General features: G+C 36.3%; 3 protein-coding genes across 7 annotated transcripts in view; 2 read left to right on the top strand and 1 right to left on the bottom strand.

The window, feature by feature from the left end:
- Positions 1–577: 577 nt before the first annotated feature.
- LOC110842846 (heterogeneous nuclear ribonucleoprotein H) lies at positions 578–3,969 on the bottom strand. 2 transcript variants are annotated; one of them, XM_022088681.2, is made up of 10 exons: positions 3,763–3,969; positions 3,548–3,651; positions 3,376–3,459; positions 3,223–3,283; positions 2,944–3,137; positions 2,619–2,760; positions 1,943–2,124; positions 1,674–1,858; positions 1,473–1,592; positions 578–1,396 (listed from the first exon to the last, which is right to left on the bottom strand). In XM_022088681.2, exons 2-10 carry the CDS (start codon positions 3,630–3,632, stop codon positions 1,343–1,345), a joined length of 1,107 nt encoding a protein of 368 aa, XP_021944373.1. In that variant the 5' UTR covers positions 3,633–3,651; positions 3,763–3,969; the 3' UTR covers positions 578–1,342. The 2 variants fall into 2 exon arrangements, with proteins under 2 accessions (XP_021944373.1, XP_021944371.1); XM_022088679.2 differs by having other exon boundaries at positions 3,767–3,967.
- A 1,503-nt stretch (positions 3,970–5,472) lies between these two features.
- Positions 5,473–8,044, top strand: LOC110844279 (isoflavone reductase-like protein). Its single transcript, XM_022090447.2, has 2 exons — positions 5,473–5,652; positions 6,924–8,044. Exon 2 carries the CDS (start codon positions 6,965–6,967, stop codon positions 7,898–7,900), a length of 936 nt encoding a protein of 311 aa, XP_021946139.1. The 5' UTR covers positions 5,473–5,652; positions 6,924–6,964; the 3' UTR covers positions 7,901–8,044.
- A 1,429-nt stretch (positions 8,045–9,473) lies between these two features.
- Positions 9,474–19,043, top strand: part of LOC110842618 (serine-rich adhesin for platelets) — a 48,797-nt gene continuing 39,227 nt past the window's right edge. For all 4 annotated transcript variants that reach the window (XM_022088386.2, XM_022088385.2, XM_035848429.1 and 1 more), the window contains exons 1-2: positions 9,474–10,133; positions 16,041–17,671. In XM_022088386.2, the coding sequence (XP_021944078.1) occupies positions 17,548–17,671 (124 nt within the window). In that variant the 5' untranslated portion in view covers positions 9,474–10,133; positions 16,041–17,547. The remainder of the gene's footprint in view (positions 10,134–16,040; positions 17,672–19,043) is intronic.

Raw genomic sequence — 19,043 nt, 5'->3', positions numbered from 1 at the left:
CTGTATTTCTACAATAATGTTATCTCCAAATACTTCACTTATTAAAAGATAATTGCAAATTGGGATACACAAATATTTATCGTAATTAATCTGCAGAATTCGTACTTACGGAGTATAGAGAAAGACTAAATTAAAATGAATTCCTGGACAATATTTCCTTATTCACCTCAGGCTCTTCTGCTGATAATTTAGGCTGGCCGTTTGTCGACATGAGTCGATAGGTTTATTCCTTATACATATGTGTTCTCAACGTATGAATCTATAAATTATGCAAAACGTATATTTTATTTACATAAATAACCCGAATATATATTAATGCAAAAGTAGCTAACAACAATATGTATGTATATATGTAATTACCGTATTTTCCGGCATATAACACGCCATTAGTCGTCCAATCTTTTGAAATCCACGTAGACGGCACAATCTTGGCCCTTTGTCGACTTCAAACTTGATGAATACGAACTTTTGTCCGACATAAGATCGACCCTAAGTATCTATCTAAATAAATTTTTTCGTTGGAAATTAAAAATGGAGAAGAAATGATGGAGTTGATGTCACGGCATGGCAAAAAGAATAACTGACTTGAGGTGGGTTTATTTAATCGCCAATAGAGAAATGTTACTAATTTAGTAGTAAATGATTACAGAATAATCGGTACGAATTTCGTGTAAATATACTGGCACCTGTTTACTGCATTTTGATTTTGTACAATTTCCCACGTACGAATTATGCATGAATTTGGTGCAAGAAATCTCATGAAAATTTAGTGCTAACAAATACGCACTAAATATTCACTTGTTCCTTTGTAATAATTTGCTACTTATTAAGTTGTGATAGTTTAGTGGATTTCTTGTGCTAATTTATTAGTAGCACAAAAATTGATACACATTTTGCACGAATCTTGTACAAATTAATGATTACAACTTTTTATGCACAAAAATTGCATAAACTTGCATTGGAATTCGCAGTAAATTCGCATTGAGGTTGCTTGGGTAGAAACATTTCCAATCATAGTACAAAACGAAACATACCGCTACCAACTTTTGTATTGTACTTGCATTGTGGCCTATTTTTACTAGGGGTTAATATATGCAAGGTTTAATAATACAAGTCCACACATTTGAATGTGGAATTCAGCATAAGTACAGATATATAAAAACAATGGTATATTTTACCTAGACCCTTATACATAATTGTTTTGTTGAACGAGACGAGATAAATCGACGGATACTATACTGAGAAATGGACAGACTATAATTTGAAATACATTTAGAGAAAACTGGTTAGGAATCTGAATAGGGTACGTATATTATAATAGGTCCGAGAGAGTAGCTGGATTTCAGGCATTGTGCAGGAATAATTCAATGTATCGATGTTCCATACGATCCTTGTGCTATGAACAACAGAAATAGTTAACTTCCTCTCAAATTTGAATAGAGCTCTAGTGTATGTGTCTGTACGCTCTGTACCTTTCCCATGGCTCTAGTGACATCATCCCCATTGGCAAATAAAACTTTTGCAGTGCCACTGGGACGGCCTGAGGACTCGTATATGATATCTACTGCCGTTGGATGCAGAGGATCAAAGAACTGTAACGAATAATCACATTTATTATACAAAAGTAGACATCTGAAATAATAAATTAAGAATCCTAAATAAATATAAATTACCTTTCGAATGTCATATTCATTCGCCTTGAAAGGCACTCCCCTCATGAGAACACAGTTCTTTTCAGAAGAAGAAATTGAGCTACCCCCGGATCCTCTGGAATATCCACGAAATGGTAACGGGGGTCTTCCCCACCCCCGATCGTGGTGGCGATCGCCACTACCATACCAATTATCTTCTTCAAACCCTATAAACAAAATATTAAGCACTGCTTATTTTCTTTACAATCACACCAAGCTATTTCACTTTGCATGTATGTATGTACGTGTACCTTTGCTTATGTACCGTGACGATCGGCTGCTTGATGAACCACCACCGAATCGACCTCCCGAGTATCGACTTCCACGATCGTAAGGGTGATGTCGATCATATCCTCGTCCATGCGGTCTTGTCAGCGCGTTGTTTCGCATATTTTTTAACTCGCCTGGACTAACACGGAATGTTTCGATATATCTGTAAACACAAGTAAATTGTCAAGCTAACTTCATCGGCCCAAAATTAAGAACTCTATTATATTATATAAGATATAGGTCGCCCTGATATATATCTTCTCCATCCCGGCCCAAAGCTCTTGTCCACACCCATCTTCGCCCGCCCGCCCGCCCATCCCTCTCAGCCTTCTTTAAAACAAATCTTCCACCTCCCATTCTTATGAAGAAAAACTCAATTTAAATTGAAGCTTGTCATATTATTGCATGTGAAAAAAGGTAATAAGATAACTCGGGTATTTATATAACACAATAGGAATGAATGAATGGTTAAAAAGAAATTTGGTACTAGTAAATTATGAAATGCGTGAAACAAAGTAAATAGCAAGTAAAGCATGGAACGATTTTAGGAGAAGAATGGAGACGATTTTGTAATAATTATGTACTAATATCGAATAGTTAGCTAATAATATGTTTAAGGACCAGAAAAAGTATAATTTGAATTTGAAAATTTGGCACCTCGCTCCGATACACTCCCGATCTTGACCCAACGCCTTTTCAGCATTTTCTTTCGATGAAAACTTAACATAGGCTTCTCCTGATGGCCTCCCTGTCATGTCCATCATTAATTGGATCCCCCCATCGTTCGAAATCGTCATACCTAAATCACCCACCCACACCAACACGAATGAAGTTATAAATTGATAAATCGATTGATCGATTGGACTACTAAATCGTCCTCCTCCTCCTCCCCACACCGCGGCCCAATCAAAATGATACCCAAAATTTCTGTTTTCGTATCTAAATTGAGTATAGAATTGGTTTGATAGTTCAAATTAGTTACCTTTAAAAAATTCAATGATGGAGTCGTGAGAGCAATCGTAAGGAAGGCCACGGAGGCGGACATAACATTGACATTCTTCATCCGCGTCACTGTCACTATCTCGTGAATCCCGATAAATATTGTCTTGAGAGCGACTTGGGCGACGAATCGCCCATTCCATTTCACTTCGTTTAACTTTGAATACTTCAATATATCTACAAATATATACATATAATTCCGTAACATCTTTTGATTACTTAAATACAAAAATGGTGAAAAAATAATAATGCATATATGTACCTTGGACCCATTGATTTTTTATCCTTCCGCAAAAACACATCAATGTCATCGTCTGGGGGGACTTCAAGAAAGAAGGTAGTGATTTAAGGTTTAGGATTCAATTTATTTAATCGAAGGTAAGTTATTTTCTTACCTTCGACCTTAGACCCTTACCTTCAACAAAGGCTTCGCCTGTCGCCCTACCAGCAGAGTTTGAGACCAAGTGAATACCATCGTCGCCTTTGTGTATCTTACAGTCTGTGGAACATTATAATAAAAAATAGTCAATATGATGAATTTACTTGAAGAATTAAGTAATTAATTGGTAGTCAAATTTTATTAATACCATTAAAAAACTCTTTAATATCGTCTTTGGTCGCCGTCCACGGCAAACCCCTTAGTTTTACACACCGTCTGTCTTCATCCTCCATTTTATTTCGTAGCCCCTAACTGGGAGTGGAAAGTTATTTTAATTATTTAACAACAAAAAATAAACCTTCTAACAATTTAAAAAATGAATCGTTTCAGAAACAATTGGACTTTCGTTATTGTTTTACTTACTTACTTTTGTTCTTGGACCAGCTGGATGAATGTTCGCCTTGTGGTCCGTCTACTCAAAAGACAAAGGCCCAATTTCAGTTCGATGAATGCAATTTTGTCAAAATTCCAAATTTCCCGAGGCACTGTTCAATATTTTGTTGTTTTGGTGCAGCGGCGGTTGCGCTGGACTTGAGCTACAAAGAGTAGCGCAGTCTCAACTTGTCCGTCTCAAAATATATCGTAATTAGATTTTGAGTTAAAATTTACACATTATTTGGGTTGACACATTTATTCGTCATGTCACATGTCACAATTGAATCATCCAAATAAAGAAAACAATTTTGGATAATTTATTCTAATAATGAATAAGATTAAAAGAGGACAAGTTGGAGAAAAAGATGGAACCAATCGTAAAATCAACAATGTCAAATTGTCAATATAGGATTAGCTAAACACAGGCGAACCAATAATTAATGAATACAATACACTAATAGTTATTCCTATTCACAATGTCATTGGGTTGTTGAAGAAGAAACATTGAATTTCAGGGGTGTCCCTGTCGGTCTGGTCAACCATCAGGATGATGCTTACTTTTTCTCTCATTCAACAAAAATCGGAAGAAGGAAGGAAGAGAGATTTCTATGTGGGTTCGAATGGTCATGGATTGCATTATTGTCATTCCATCACAATTGAATGAAAATGAACAATCGGTGGCTAATCCTATGACAGACAAAATTTTTAAACATTTATGGGAGTGACACTGACTGAGAAATTTCGATCCTTCTCCGATGGTTTTGCGCTCTTTACGCCAAGTCATGATTTGGCCATGGTTGTCAAATTCTGAAGAAATTGGTAAAAAATCAAAATCTGGAATAAAAAAATATTATTGTGAGGATAAAGAATGTATGCAGCTTAAACGTCAAATAAAGAATACACATTAAAAACTTTCACACATGAAATGGGACGCATGGGAATTGGGAATGTGTCCCATCTATGCATGGCTAAAACGGGATAACGCTTATTAGCAATTATATAACATTTTTGGATTACTACTTATTATTTACAATTTGAGGGATCATGGAGCCGTGAGAACCCTGATGCTTGTCGGCTTTAGGAAAGAATGATTAGGGTCAAAATTTGTCTAATTGCTTAAAAACTGTATAAAGCAATAAAGCCTTACTTTGGTGTTTGTCATTTGACAGAGACGGTTAATTGTATTGGGGTAGGTAACGAATCATAGTTTTTATGTACTTATAATGATCCTGTTATCTGAATAAAATGCATGCGAATCACCCTCTACGAATAGATGAAACATGAAACAAGCATAAACCAAGATGTTTATGCGTCGCTGTTACAGTGGTTATTTCATCCCTTTTTCCAGGACATAAACAGGTAGATATTTGTCCATATTTTCTACTCAAACTAAATACAATAAACTTTTTTCAGTTCTCATAAATTTATTAGAATAAATACCAGCCTAACAAGAATATGCTAAGCTGAAAAAGATGCGCTTCTTGTCGGAGGATGGAGCAAGGGAGTTGAAAGTATGAATTAAAAGACTTATGTATGTAGAAAGCTAGTGTTTCTCGGCATGGTGCATGTGCCTGTTAAATTTTAATGTGCCTGTCTACAAAGAACTTTCTTCACTGTATATGCAAGATGTAATAAGTATTATATGAATATAAATATGACCCTGCTCACTTTCATCAAAGGAAAAGAGGTGGGTATGAAATAAATGTTGGCGTCGTCGTTGCCAAGCGTATAACAACATTATCCGGGGGGAACAAGAACATCAATACATCATCACAGGAGAAACTGGTTGTGGTGGTAATATTAAAAAGTTTTGTGTAGCGAAACCTAAGATTTCCGCCGAAGAAGGTCCTATACGACCGGACAAACAGGAACGTCGCAGTAAGTAAGTGCATTACGTTGGTTGATTTCTTACGTCAATTTAGAGTAGTTTAATGCGTATGTACAAGTCTGCTGGACGTAGAAGGATGAGTGTAAAAGTATCACAATAACAACAGCATTCCTCCTTTCGAAGGAAAAAAGAATAAGCTGATAAGCGTCGTAAGAAGTTGAGGGGTTGGAAAAAAGTGTACTTTTATTAGGGAGGAAAAAGTGACTCCTCGGAGCCATGCAGGGTTGATTGGATGATGGGCCAGGTTTCAGGGAGAGAAAACGAGGGATCATCTTCGTCCCTGGAGTGCTTTGTGGCACAACTTCTTTGTTGAGCGAAGGGAGAGGTTTAGTCTAATGGAAAATCCCTTAAAAAGGATCACATTTGAGGATATGTATATGTGTTAGAGGACTTGAATACATTAAGACTTCTACATTGGAGAATGCGCATATAGACCGATTCCTAATAATTTATTATCTATAATTTAGCTACAATGATGCAGTTTTGTCATTAACAAACCATTATGCAACGCTTTTCATGATAATAAAAATTCACTTCACGAATAAGCCAACTTGAGGATATGTATAAGTTGAGTTGACAATTTGTATATGCATCCAATTACCACATATGTATGTACATACATTGTATTTAGATACATTCTACCTATGAACTAACTCTAAAACCTATGAAATGTCACCATGCACTTTATCTTAAGGAAAAATGTCTCATAATAATAAGCCACAAACAAACCACACACAAAATTAATTTGATTATTGTGAACAGAAGACTGTACATACATTCCAGGAAGCTTGTCGTGCCCTTCAAGACTTGACCATTATTTCTCATACTATTTGTCACTATTTTCTGAATAACTTTGTATTTAAATTGAGTTGTAAGTCACCATCCTCAATTTTCTTGTACATGTTTATTTGTACGCGTTACTCGAGTGGAATCGTAATGTACTCTTCTTTGTCCACAAGATCATATAATAAATAAATTCCCCAAACGAGTTGTGAATAGACGTAGCACGTAGATCTTTGTACTGCATAATTTGTGTCAAATAAAAACATATAGCAATAGTAAATCCAACAGCAGGTAAATATACATAAGTTGATATTTTAGATATGCACACAATATGGATATGCTTTGTCATTTAGCAGTAAAATTGTTTTGCACAAGTTACAATATCATCGCACACAGCCACTTAAAATTTCATAGTCTATCAGTAAAATTAATCCACCGACAATTTGACTATATACTGTAAAATATTCATGATTTTCAGAACCCGCAACACCACACAGAACTCATCTATCAAACCAAGTCATGGAAGAAATTAAACCTAAATTGGCAATAATCGGAGCGACTGGTTACATTGGGAAATTTATCACCGCTGGATTTATTACGGCTTTGCATGCTAACAAGTTATCTGAACTGCGTGTCTTATCAACCAAGTCATCCGATATCACTAAAGGATTTGCAGATCAAGGAGTAAAGGTACAGATTGTGGATTTTACAGCCACTCCCACTTTGGTGGCAGCTTTCACCGGCATAGACATTGTGGTATCAACTTTGGGCACTGGGCCTGGAACGAAGGAGAGCAAATTGGCCATTTTGGACGCACTTGCTGCATCTAAAGTGAAAATTTACTTTCCATCTGAATTTGGGACGAACCATTATGATCGTTGCAAAAATTATCAGCACGATGTGTTCGAAGCGAAAAAGGATCACTTCCGGCAAGCACAAGCTAAAGGGATCAAAACCATTGCACTCCTATGCTCACTAATTATGGAATCATCCTTTGGAAAATGGTTCGGATTGGACACAGCGGCTGAAGTGTGGACTTTAGTTGGCAAGGGGGAGACCCCTGTTGCTGTGTGTGCAGAAGGTGACATTGGTCATTTTGCAGTAGAAGCTGCACTGAAAGCATTCAAGGATCCCACAAACTTCCCAGATTTTGTGGAAGTTTACAGTGATATGAAAACCATGAAGGAATATGCCCAAGCATTCGATAACGTGGCGGGTCGATCTACGAAACTGGAATTTACTCCAATGGAACAAGCTTTGGCTCATTATGAGTCAACTCACCATCAGTTTGAATATCTTTTGCAAATCCTGTTTGAAGAAGGGGCATTTGATTGTAGTGATGCCAAGAATAAGGGTAACGAACTTCTCAATCCTGGGGAGCTTGTCTGGAAACTTAAAAAAATTGAAGAGTATGCTCAAGAAACGCAAGGGAGACCCTGGAAAGATTTTTCGTAATGACGAATGATGAGCAAGTAATTCCTAAATCTGTCTTTGCTGTTATTACCGAAATTTAAATGCAATATCTGAAACAATACAGGTTCATAGGTGTTACATACAAAAAATACTAACAATAAAAAATAAATTTAAATTGACACATTATTATTCCTTGTTTTTGATATGGCCACTCCTTCGTTTTGTGACAACAACGAGACAACGTACCATCAGTTTCACTTCAAGAATATGCGATAACGTTTTTAATTAATTAGAATGCAATCAAACATCTTCCAATCTTTATCGCAACTACCATTCATCCCATTACAATCAATATCTTGCAGTATCCTTCATCTCGTATTTCTTTCACGCATTAAGCAGATGCATAGTCAAACATCTAAGGATGGATGTATCATGGAAGTCAGGATTCACAAGGTGTATGTACATCAGTATACCTTCTGATATACGTCCCTCGTACAACAACACCGATTCTTGGACAGGTTTTCTCGCAGTATTTCCAAACACATTTAAATGCCACTTCCATCAACATCTTCACCTTTTAAATTCAAATTCAGATGCAAAGTGAGCATTTTTTACGCTTTGAATTCACTGCATACGCGAGTTGTATGAACAAGTTATCTTTGCGATTCATCTAATAATAAAAGAATGATGATTTCCTTGTCCATAAATTCTCATGACACGACATGAAATAAGTAATAATGACAATGAAGCACTGCACATGCAAGAATTTATACATATCTATCTATAAGCCTAACAACAATATTTATACACTGTAGATATTTATGAAAAAATAACGTCCAAAATTGAAAGTGGGCAATTAGAACAGATCCATCCAACTAAATTAAATTAGATACGACGATGTATCGCAAAGGGATCCCCGAAGAACAAAATGCTAAATATTTAGTAAAGGCTTTATTAACTCGCCAGAGCCGATTGAATATTCAATTTCAAATCTTTTGATCTTTCACTTTTTGCTGGTGGAATGGAAAAGCGCATAATAATAATAAAATAATAATAATATGTATAATGTATGCATTCATTGGTTTGGAGAGAGGGAAAGCATTAGAGTTGGACATGGAGATGAACTGCAAAGATGGGAAATGATTGATACACCATCCATAATAATATCATTGTATATTTCTTTATGCATTGGTTGACTTCCAGTCACTAAATTTGATTTACAAAGCCAAGAATTTATCTCAGCTAAAAAGCTTAACTTTTGAAGACTCGTAGCCCCAGCAGTCACTTACGTTCACCTGTTTACAAAGGTAAAAAGGTACTTATTCATCGTTGGAGTGGCTTTTTAAACTACCTACACAGCAGAGATTTGAGATTTTGTTTTCCATTCTAAAGATGCCTAAAGAAAGAATAAGGGTTCAGCCAGTCTCGCTACTATGTTCGTAAGCATTTACGATGGCAGGCAGGTAAGTAGTTAGAGATTTGTGTACGTATCGTCGGAATGAATAGCAGCAGAGAGCAAGAGGAGCTATCTAAAAAAACACCTTACGCTGCTCCTCATCAAACCGTGGTGGTGAGGAGGACGAGATGAGAACAGGTAATGCAGCCTTGTTTACGTGCTCATCACAGTTGTACCTGAGAGTTTGGCCAGGTAGGAATAAGAATCACTCTTTCATACCCAAGAGTACCCACAAACCAGCTAAAGGAGCGTCTGAAAACGCCAAAGTTTGCACCTCCGTGTTGTTTCCACCTTTTTACTTTCATCCATTGTGCATGTGCTTGTATTTCTTTCCGACAGCAACATTGTTGTGCCGTGCCGAAGCAAAAGCTTTAAAAGTTAAAAATTTGTACATAACACCGAACCCTCAAATACTTTTTGTATGACTCGTGCCTGTGAACTCCAAAAGAGTTGCATAAATAAATAATCTCGTGGAGGTTTGTTTATCAACAAGTGGATGTGTGAGAATTGATTTCACGCAAATAATCGAATCTAGAGATCAGAGTTGAAATCAATTACACGCGGAAGTGAGTGGAACCAATAAATTTGCGTTTGAGTAAAATTATGTTTGCAACAATTTGCCATTAAACGGAACTTAAACCTGAACTTTGAGTCTTGATTATTGTTTCACTCTTCTGAGCGAAGTGGTTTTGGAACTCTGTCAAGATTTTTTGAGACTTTTGAGAACCAGCAGTAGCACCGTCTGTCTGTGGTGAAGAAGTCCCATTACGTACGTATTATTGCGTTCTCTGATAGTGGTGCTGGTTCGGTTAAATTCCCGTAAGTAAATGAATCTCGTTTCTCTTCTTTGTCTCATTCATACCTTTACTCTTATGCATATTTGCATACATATGTACGTATTTACAAAGTCTTGAGAGAGTGACCAACACAATGTCCATCGTAAAAATTATAGGGATCAATTTGCAATAATTAAGATGCATGCAAGTCCTCCGTCCGAGAATGTGATGTAACGTGTGTAAGGAGCGTAGGAAGGAATGCACAAAATTATTGACCTGTAGTTGGACCGGTTGAGGGCCGAAAAGTTAACAAAGTGCGGATGAGACAGATCGATTAAAAGGCCACGATTTACTACCCGACTTCTATGAATGAATCGCGTATCAAAAATCTATATGGTTAGGTAACAAGACTTGGAAAAACTAGCTCTTTTACATTCTTTGTTATGATGTGTATGGTGTCGGGGAAGAACGTAAATTTCATTTTATGCAACCGTTTGATTGAGAATGAATGAATGTCTATCTGCATCGTATACAGATTGCATTTTTTGCAGTTATGATTGCAATATGCAGAATCCATTATGGCGTATTTTTATTTAAATATTATTAAACTATGCTAATTTTAGTCGGACAAATATGTATGTGTACATGCACCATCATATACATAAATATGTACAATATACCAGACAGTTGTTGCACAAATCTAAACATCAAAAATTGACAATAAAGAAAGGTGTAATATAGAAAGGGGATACATATTTTAGAGGCTTTATATCTTCAGCAGAAAGTTTGATAATTGGTGTGCTAAATTTGTGTGGAGATTTAGTTTGACATATATTTTTTAGAGGATCGAATGTGTTTAAAATCTTTGCTTAATGCTCATGCATGACCTTTGAATCTTTAGCTTGGTTTGTATGAGATTTTTGTATCATTTAACAGTTCTTAACAAGCAGGGTGTAAAGAACATAACGAGAATTCATTATTAATCACTCAATAAATCTTTTATCGATATCCTAGAATATTGAAAACAAAGAGCGGCCTAATACATAAAATCCACCACAAAAGGTTTTTAAGAAAGCTTACAAAGCTACGAAATGTTCACTTTGCAGATATAAAAGCGTCGTGCCACGCACTCACATATCGCTTGCAAATCATATTTGAGACATTTCAATACAGAATCTACAAGAATCATTGAGATGCCGTGGAATGGAATATGTTGGTTTCAGCTAAATACATAAAATGGAAATGCTGTCTATCTGTCCCCTTAAAATAAAATCCCCTGTTTCCTGTTTCCCAGCCTATTATGCACTCACTTATTATGCATCTCTACACATGTACATAGGTATGTGTATCAAGTGTGTGACTAATCCGTCACAAAGCAGAATTCTGATCAATCTCAAAAGACAACCTGAACTTGACATGATGGACATGTTCTCTACTTCACTTAAACTATCAATTATTGACAGTTCTCATGGACTTTTCCATTTGTTGCCTCTATTCTCCTGCTATTGTACGTACGTAGCTCGTTGTATTAAATAATTTAAAGGCCTAAACTCAAACACAAAGTTTTTTGTTTGACTTCTTTTTTTACATTTTATGTCCGGAAAAACTTAAAATGTAAACGTTTTTGATAACAGCAAATAGTGTACGGCAAGATTCCTTCTAAATATATACACAAGTATCTGTACATATTCGTCGTGTATGACACGGCGACAATTCATTGCATACAACAGTAAAATTGGGTCCTCCACTGGTGGAAAGGGAATACAACCCAAACAATAGGTCTCCACTACATGTGCCCCACAAATGCTTCTACGCTATGTCGAATGTGTTGCGTTATAGTTCTGCTCTGAGATACAACAGGTATCAGGAGAACTGATTACTTCCGTTTCCAGTCCAACTTTGGTTATCCCTGCATCCGGTACTGTTGATGACTTTCAACAGTCAGCAAGCGTCAGCGCCTATACAATTCTACAATACAATTATTGTCAGTGGTTTGCGCATAAAAAAGTTGTGTCTGTTCACTGTTGATTGGATGGATGTTAAATCGGGGACCAGCAGCAGCGAGCGACGACATGCACTTGTGAATACTTTTCACGCAAAAGTTACCCAATAATAATATTACACATCCACTTGTTATTGCTGTTGCTCTCTCATTACACGTCAAATCAAATCTACAAGTGCAGAATTGTTTTAATACATATGATTCAGAATAAATGCAGCCATAAAATCGAAACATTACACCAACAAACTCAAATAAACATGAAACGGATCTATTGCATCTGTCTTTGTAGGATTCAATTCATTAACTCCTTCCTTCTGCGTATGTACAAATGCACAATAATAAGTGGTTGGTTGCTGTTTGATTTGGCTTTTGATTCTTGTCCAGTAAATCAGATTCAGATACGACGATGATGATTTCAAAATTCAGTATAATTTAGAAACAGGTTTATTCTCAGACAAGATTTACTTGTACAACAATTCAACAACATCCTCAGAACTGATTTTCACGAATAATGGATCAACCCCACCCAATACATTTCAATCGGAGGATGCAATTCAAACTGGAATGTTTGCAATTTGCAGAGAGTATACGCTCCGCTCAGCATTCAATGTATGTATCAAACGAATAATAATTATTGCAATAGTTGGGGTCCAAATGATCTGGTTTAATCTACGAGTTAGGAGTCAAAGCCCTCATTGAGTTTGATTATTTCAATGTTGAGCTTTTTTGTAAAATGAAATCTCGACTAACATTTGTGCCGATAGTAATTATTGCTTTATTGTTCGTCAGTCCAGTACGTATACTTTCGGCAGATTGGAAAACCCATGAAGCCTATTTATGTATAATTGGGAGATGCAAATAAAGAAAGCACTGACTATCCTTCCAAGCTAAAGTATGTGTGTATGTACATATGTGCAGTAAATTCCATGTACGCGAATACCCAAGTGCATTTACTCGCATAAATCATTGCAATTAAATTCATTAATTTACAAGAATTTAATTGCAAGCCTTTGTTACGGATGTGATTCGCAAACTCAACATCCCTGCACACCATTTGCATACATATGTATTACTCCGACCACCGCTGGCTATAGGCAAACTGAAATACGAGTAATACTTCAATATTATTTTCTTTGTTGATAAAACCTTTAAATTGCTAAATAGTTGTGTTTAATTAAATCTATAAAATTGTGCAGTACATCCGAACGGTTCATGCATGCATAATAGCATTATGGGGGAGGATGGTCTATGAATGAGTCGTGATTGGGGTGGCAAATATACAAAAGTAATATTGCTTCTTAAACACAATATCACTTGCTTATACGGAGGATGAGCATGTACGTATATTTCTCTCCTGCGAAGACAATAACCTCTTCGCAGACTCCAAAGAATTAATAGCTTTGATCATTTATCATCTCACTTTTAATACTTTGAAACGTCACACACGATGGTGGTTGAATGGGTGCTAAAGGAAGTTAAATGTGGGTTTATTTATATCATTACGAACACAGCAATAGTTTTGCACCCCGTCCATTCTTAATATTCTTATGGATGAATACTTGTATCGTGTAATCTTTCCTTTCTTATTATTTGACACCTGTGTTCACTCATTGAATGAAAGAGCCAGCAGTAAATAGTAGCGCAGATATGCGGAGGGGATGAAACCGCAGGCAGGGGGAAAGAAGTGATAAAAATTTCGTAGGTATCCTTTCTTCATCGGCTTCATCTTCAAGGTACCGTTTAATAAGTTTTGTTGCTGTTGATGAGACATGAGCTAAAAATGAATATTCACCAGCTTTGAGTTTTATGACGAAATCTACAAATTGGTTACGTTGCAGTTATTTGTATTTTCAAGGAGTAGTACTTTTTAGGATGAATACCTTATGCATGTGATCAATCGTGTCGTTCGGGTCTTAGCTAAATTCAAAATCGAAAAGCTAAGATTACTTAAAGTGCGTACTAATTAAATGATTTATATAAGAAGCTTGAACATCTATGTATGTTCATTCTACTAATAAATGGGCAATGCGAAAAATCATTTAGTAACGTCACTCAAGTGGCTGTTGTATTAGAATTTGAAATATTTTCTAAATAAATTTTTTGCTCATTGAAGATTGGATGCACATATGCACTGCATTGTGTAAGAAAACAATTTGAGCAAAAATGTGTTTTTGCAAAGAAGAGGTCATCGTTATATTACTGCACATGTTCCAATTCATGTTTGGTACGATGTGTGAAACAATACGAAGAGACCATGCAAACCTCAAATGTGTTACAGTCGGTTGGTTCATGTAAAACCACAGACATGCAAAAACAACAGCCTTACACATTTAACGCCTCCTTCCTCCATAATAAAACTAAAAACGAACAAAATCTTCCTTCGTTCTTTACCTGCATTTTTGTTACATTTTATTCTCATTACTATCCATGTACAGTAAGGACTTTGCAATTTCAGTGTTAAAAAATTGCACGAATATTGCAACTTGTTGTTGTATAAGGATTAATAAGCGATAATAAGTATTGTTGATTTGGATTACTGTGATTACACTTGTCCTTTCTTTATTGAAGGAGGTTCGTTATACGCATCTAATGAAATTACGACCGATGACATTGTAATAGTTGCATTGATAATAATACCCTTATGCAAATTTAATAAAATGGATGATTTCCAAATATGTAAATAATTATATTCTGAGCTTTGACTTTGGTCAAGTAAATGTTCGTATGTGAGATAACTGAATATTTAAATATTATCTGGTCATAAATAAATAAAGTGTGCATCAAGCATCATCCAAATCAAAGCAATTAGTCACGACACATAAGATAAGGAACGGCATCTTTTAGTAAATGTGCCTTTTAGCAGTTTGGAGAATGTGGGTGCCTTGCTTGCTTCCCTGACGAAGGTTTGTGCTCAAATTCATAAATTCACCTTGAATTTAATTTTTTGGAATCGCCGTGTCGCTTCTCGTCTCGATCGTGAATGAGTTATTTGGCTGATTAGCGTTGTAAATTATAGAGACCTTTATTATTCCACACTTATTAAATGTTCTTCTCAATTGCCGTCTTGTGCGTGTAAAAGATGTTGATGCCTTATTATGCACTGAGGATGCAGGTTTGAAGTGATAATGTTTATTTTATTTATAAGTAGTGAATACTCTTAGTCAGTCACTATATAGCTGCATACGGGATATATGAGAAGCTTCTTTGTTTCTGTGTAAAAAAATACGACTTATGATGTCATTTTCATGAAGGTTACATGAGTGTTGTTTCGCAAAATAAATGATAAACAAGTTCCCTGTTGAAGTTCTTTCTGGATTGTCTCTCAAGAATGTCATCTGCACACTGTTGCATATATCACATAAATAAACTCAAGTTTCTTGCTGGGTGAAACTGAAATTCTGGAGGCAAGGCACGTTAAAGCTGCAAAATTATGTTGTCTTACATATGTATGTCACCCATTAAGTACTTATTTTACTCTGGGCTCATCAAAACTACGTACATGAAATATTTAGGGAATTAGTTGTCCAGTCATTCTCTCATTCTCAACCTTCACCACGAAATACTTGTTAACTAATTTTTATATTTATCACAGCTGGAAGTGCAACTCTAATTATGCATGACTTTGGTCGGCTAAAAGTCTTTTTTAAGGTGCAGATCGAATGCATCTTGTTTTACGTAAATGTTAACCAGCAATAATAATCCAAACCATTGTAACGCAATGTACCAGGAAGTTTTCATGCAGTGAAACAATGCGAATGATTAAAGCATGGGAATTGTTTCATGAACATGAATGCCCATCAATTCTATTTGATTCCATGTAGCACTTGGCAGCAATAATGCACAAATAGAGCAATTAATACATAGCAATTGCTCTGCATAGGGTTTGACTATATTAATATGCTAATTAATATCACAGGTATCAAATTTTGTTTCATTTTTGTTTTACAGAAGGCTGCATGCCGAAAAAAAATCCAGTTTCACCTCAAGGAATTAATCAGAAGGACATACAAATCCGTAGTGTTTTGATCCCTCAACATTACGAATTGCAACCGCCTACCACGGACTGTACAGCAACAAATGACGGCAACAAATCCTCAAAGTTGGTGTTGAAATCTGAGGCCTGAAATCCGCCCGGGATATTGTGTCGTCGTATAAAATTGTTCACTGTGCCATATATTGATCAAAATTGGCAAGGAAGCAATCATCTCGTTAGTTGGGTGCAGGACAGGAGAAGCGCTCGTGAATGGAATTTTGAACACATTTGCAAGACATGCCATTCCCAAGTAGAACAGATTGAATTGGATTTTTTTGTCCCTCTCCGTCTCCTACCTCGAGGAAGGAATTGACGGTAAATGAAGGACTGGCTGAAGTAAAAATCATCACAAGTAGCTCATTGACCATTGGCTTGTCCAAATGAACTATACGTCGAAAATACGAGACATTTAAGATCCTCCATCCTTGTGTGTTCTCCTCGATTCTCGAAATCCCAACTCATCATCCGCATCCCAGACAAAACAGCCAGCCAGCCAAGCCCTCAAGTCACAAAACCGAAATAGAATCTCAATTTATCCTGCAGTTCGCCTCCACGTATGTACACATCGTAGAAGGGTCCAATTTACTGGGCCTCTAAAGACAATGGAAACCAATCAGCTTGGTTCATGTCATTAGAATATTGTTGCCCTCCGAAGACCGACATTCGATATTCATATCACTCACTCACTCACTCAGCCACTCATAATAATCACAAGTGGTCGAGTGTGTCGAGTAAGAGATGAACTAATCCTTAGAGAGGAAACAGAAGATGAGGAATTGCAATTGCACACCTTGAATCCAAAAGCCAAAGTGGGACACACCTTGAATTCTTGAGCCGAGCAGAAGTGATTTATCATTTATTTTGTTCCAAGTCTCAAACATTAGGAATCTCATTGTGCTGCTGCTGCTGCTTACTTGACTAAAAAGAGTGGACGACACATTGGTCATTTAAAGTTTAATGGAGCTTGGCCGTCATAGGGAAAGAGCTACAGTGTAAAAGGGAAGGAGAGAAAAAAATCAACGTGAATGCAAATGTGAGTGAATATAAAATCAAACCTGAATAAGCGGATCCGAATGTAAAGACGCAAAATAAAACTTGTTTTCATGAACGGTGCCCTTTTCTGAAGAACAAAGATGATGCAGAAAAATACCAGAGCGGAGTAAACAATACGCAAAACATTCGTATTATAGCTCGTCGATTTACTAACTGCTTCAAAGGGATAAACGCCTGTCCTCTGAATAAAGCAATTGATGCGCCATTATTATGGACCCAGCTCTTCTGCCTGCCTAACTCGTAGCTAATGAATGGGAAACAATATAATCTCGTGAAAGTAAATTTCAACTTTTGCATGCCAACTGCAGCAAGGATAATTGGTTGCACGTCGTCCTCGTCTTTCACTGAGAATTAAACTCGGCATTCAACATGGAAAGCTGCTTTAATGCCGGCGACATCACCGGAGCCGTGATTGGCACTTTTGTGGCCACTTTAATCCTTATGGGAATTATTTGGCTCGTGTACACAAAGATGAAGAAAAGGAAGGCAAAAAGTAAGTCAAATGACCTATTTATATACAAATATTTTCTATGATTTTTACAAAAACACTCAAACGTGGGCAGAAATACATGTGAGGCATTTAAACATACTTATCCACACGTAAAGATTAGTCGAAAATAATAGTTTTTACGTTGAAATGCAGGGTTTTCACTGTTTCATAAGTATGCATATCACTAACAAATAAAATTGCAATCATCTAAACACCGCACACAGCTACATAAGTACATGTATGCATCCATTCAAAAGGGGTACATATGTCTAAAAAAATTGACAAAAGTTTCTAAATAATTTATTGTTTACACGAGTCTCTTCGCGTTTTTTTCGCTTCTTGTCATATTTAATATACTTACATCACAATATGACAGCAAACAAATGATGAGAATTTTCAATATGATGGGCAAAACCTAAAACGTTGTTATTTTCATTAATGTTTTACTCAAGTTTCTCTCCAACTTCAATCTTGTTATTTTGTTCGAATTCTGTCAGTCAAGTTTACTTCAAATGTAAGATTAAAAATGTTCTGAATGAGATTTGCCACAAGCACGTCGTTGATTTATGTGTGCATAAATTCAGTGAAAATACACAAAAGAAACTTGACAAAGCTACCTGCTTCCAAAACTTCTAGGCACATTCAGTGGAGCAACCACGCTTTATAACATTAAAGTTTGAGTTAGGGAACAGTCTGGGCATCCTAGTGAGCGAGTTGACTTTTTCTCCTCGCCACTTACCAGTAATGTAAATGATTTTTGTCACTAAGACTTCTAATTTGCAGCTAATACAAAATGGATTGATTTCGTTTTGGTGGCAATAAATTCCCAAGTTTGTGCTTTACAATTGCCATGTAGCATAAATTCCATAATAAATCTCGGTGAAAAGTATTGGACTGAAACATGATATGAGTCAATGTTTCAGTTCAATACTTTTCTCTGAGATTTATTATGGAATTTATGCAACATGGCAATTGTAAAGCACAAACTTGGGAATTTATTGCCACCAAAACGAAATCAATCCATTTTGTATTAGCTGCAAATTAGAAGTTTTAGTCGAAATTTTTCTCCTTTTCTGGTTCGCGATGCCCCGTTTGGAGAGTGGGAACGGTCACTCTCAAAACCCAAAGCAACTTTTTACATGCAACTGCCTGCATTGTTTACATGAAAATCAGCTGCTCTCTTCGCCCCGCCCCCCCTCATTAGCAAAAAATCTCTCGGCACACAAGGAGACGCAACCGTCGTCTCTGTCTTTTAGTTATGAGATTTTTTCAACGTATATGCATTCTTAACAAAACACCAACCAGACCGTTTCAAATCTCTTTTCGCACGTCTCATTATTCCAAATGTGCCATACTTACTACAAAACATGATACA

The sequence above is a fragment of the Folsomia candida genome, unplaced genomic scaffold (assembly GCF_002217175.1).
Source record: "Folsomia candida strain VU population unplaced genomic scaffold, ASM221717v1 Fcan01_Sc002, whole genome shotgun sequence".
Lineage (NCBI taxonomy): Eukaryota > Metazoa > Arthropoda > Collembola > Entomobryomorpha > Isotomidae > Folsomia > Folsomia candida.
The sequence above is the reverse complement of the archived record's forward strand: the minus strand, read 5'-3'. Positions and strand labels throughout refer to the sequence as shown.

What these genes read in the sequence shown, in the direction of transcription:
- LOC110844279 (XM_022090447.2), top strand. Translation starts at nt 6,965, where the DNA reads ATGGAAGAAATTAAACCTAAATTGGCAATAATCGGAGCGACTGGTTAC.
- LOC110842846 (XM_022088681.2), bottom strand. Translation starts at nt 3,632, where the DNA reads ATGGAGGATGAAGACAGACGGTGTGTAAAACTAAGGGGTTTGCCGTGG. An exon ending in AGGCGAAGCCTTTGTTGAAG is followed by an intron (nt 3,284 to 3,375) that starts GTAAGGGTCTAA and finishes TCTTTCTTGAAG; the next exon opens with TCCCCCCAGACGATGACATT. An exon ending in ATGAATATGACATTCGAAAG is followed by an intron (nt 1,593 to 1,673) that starts GTAATTTATATT and finishes TATTCGTTACAG; the next exon opens with TTCTTTGATCCTCTGCATCC.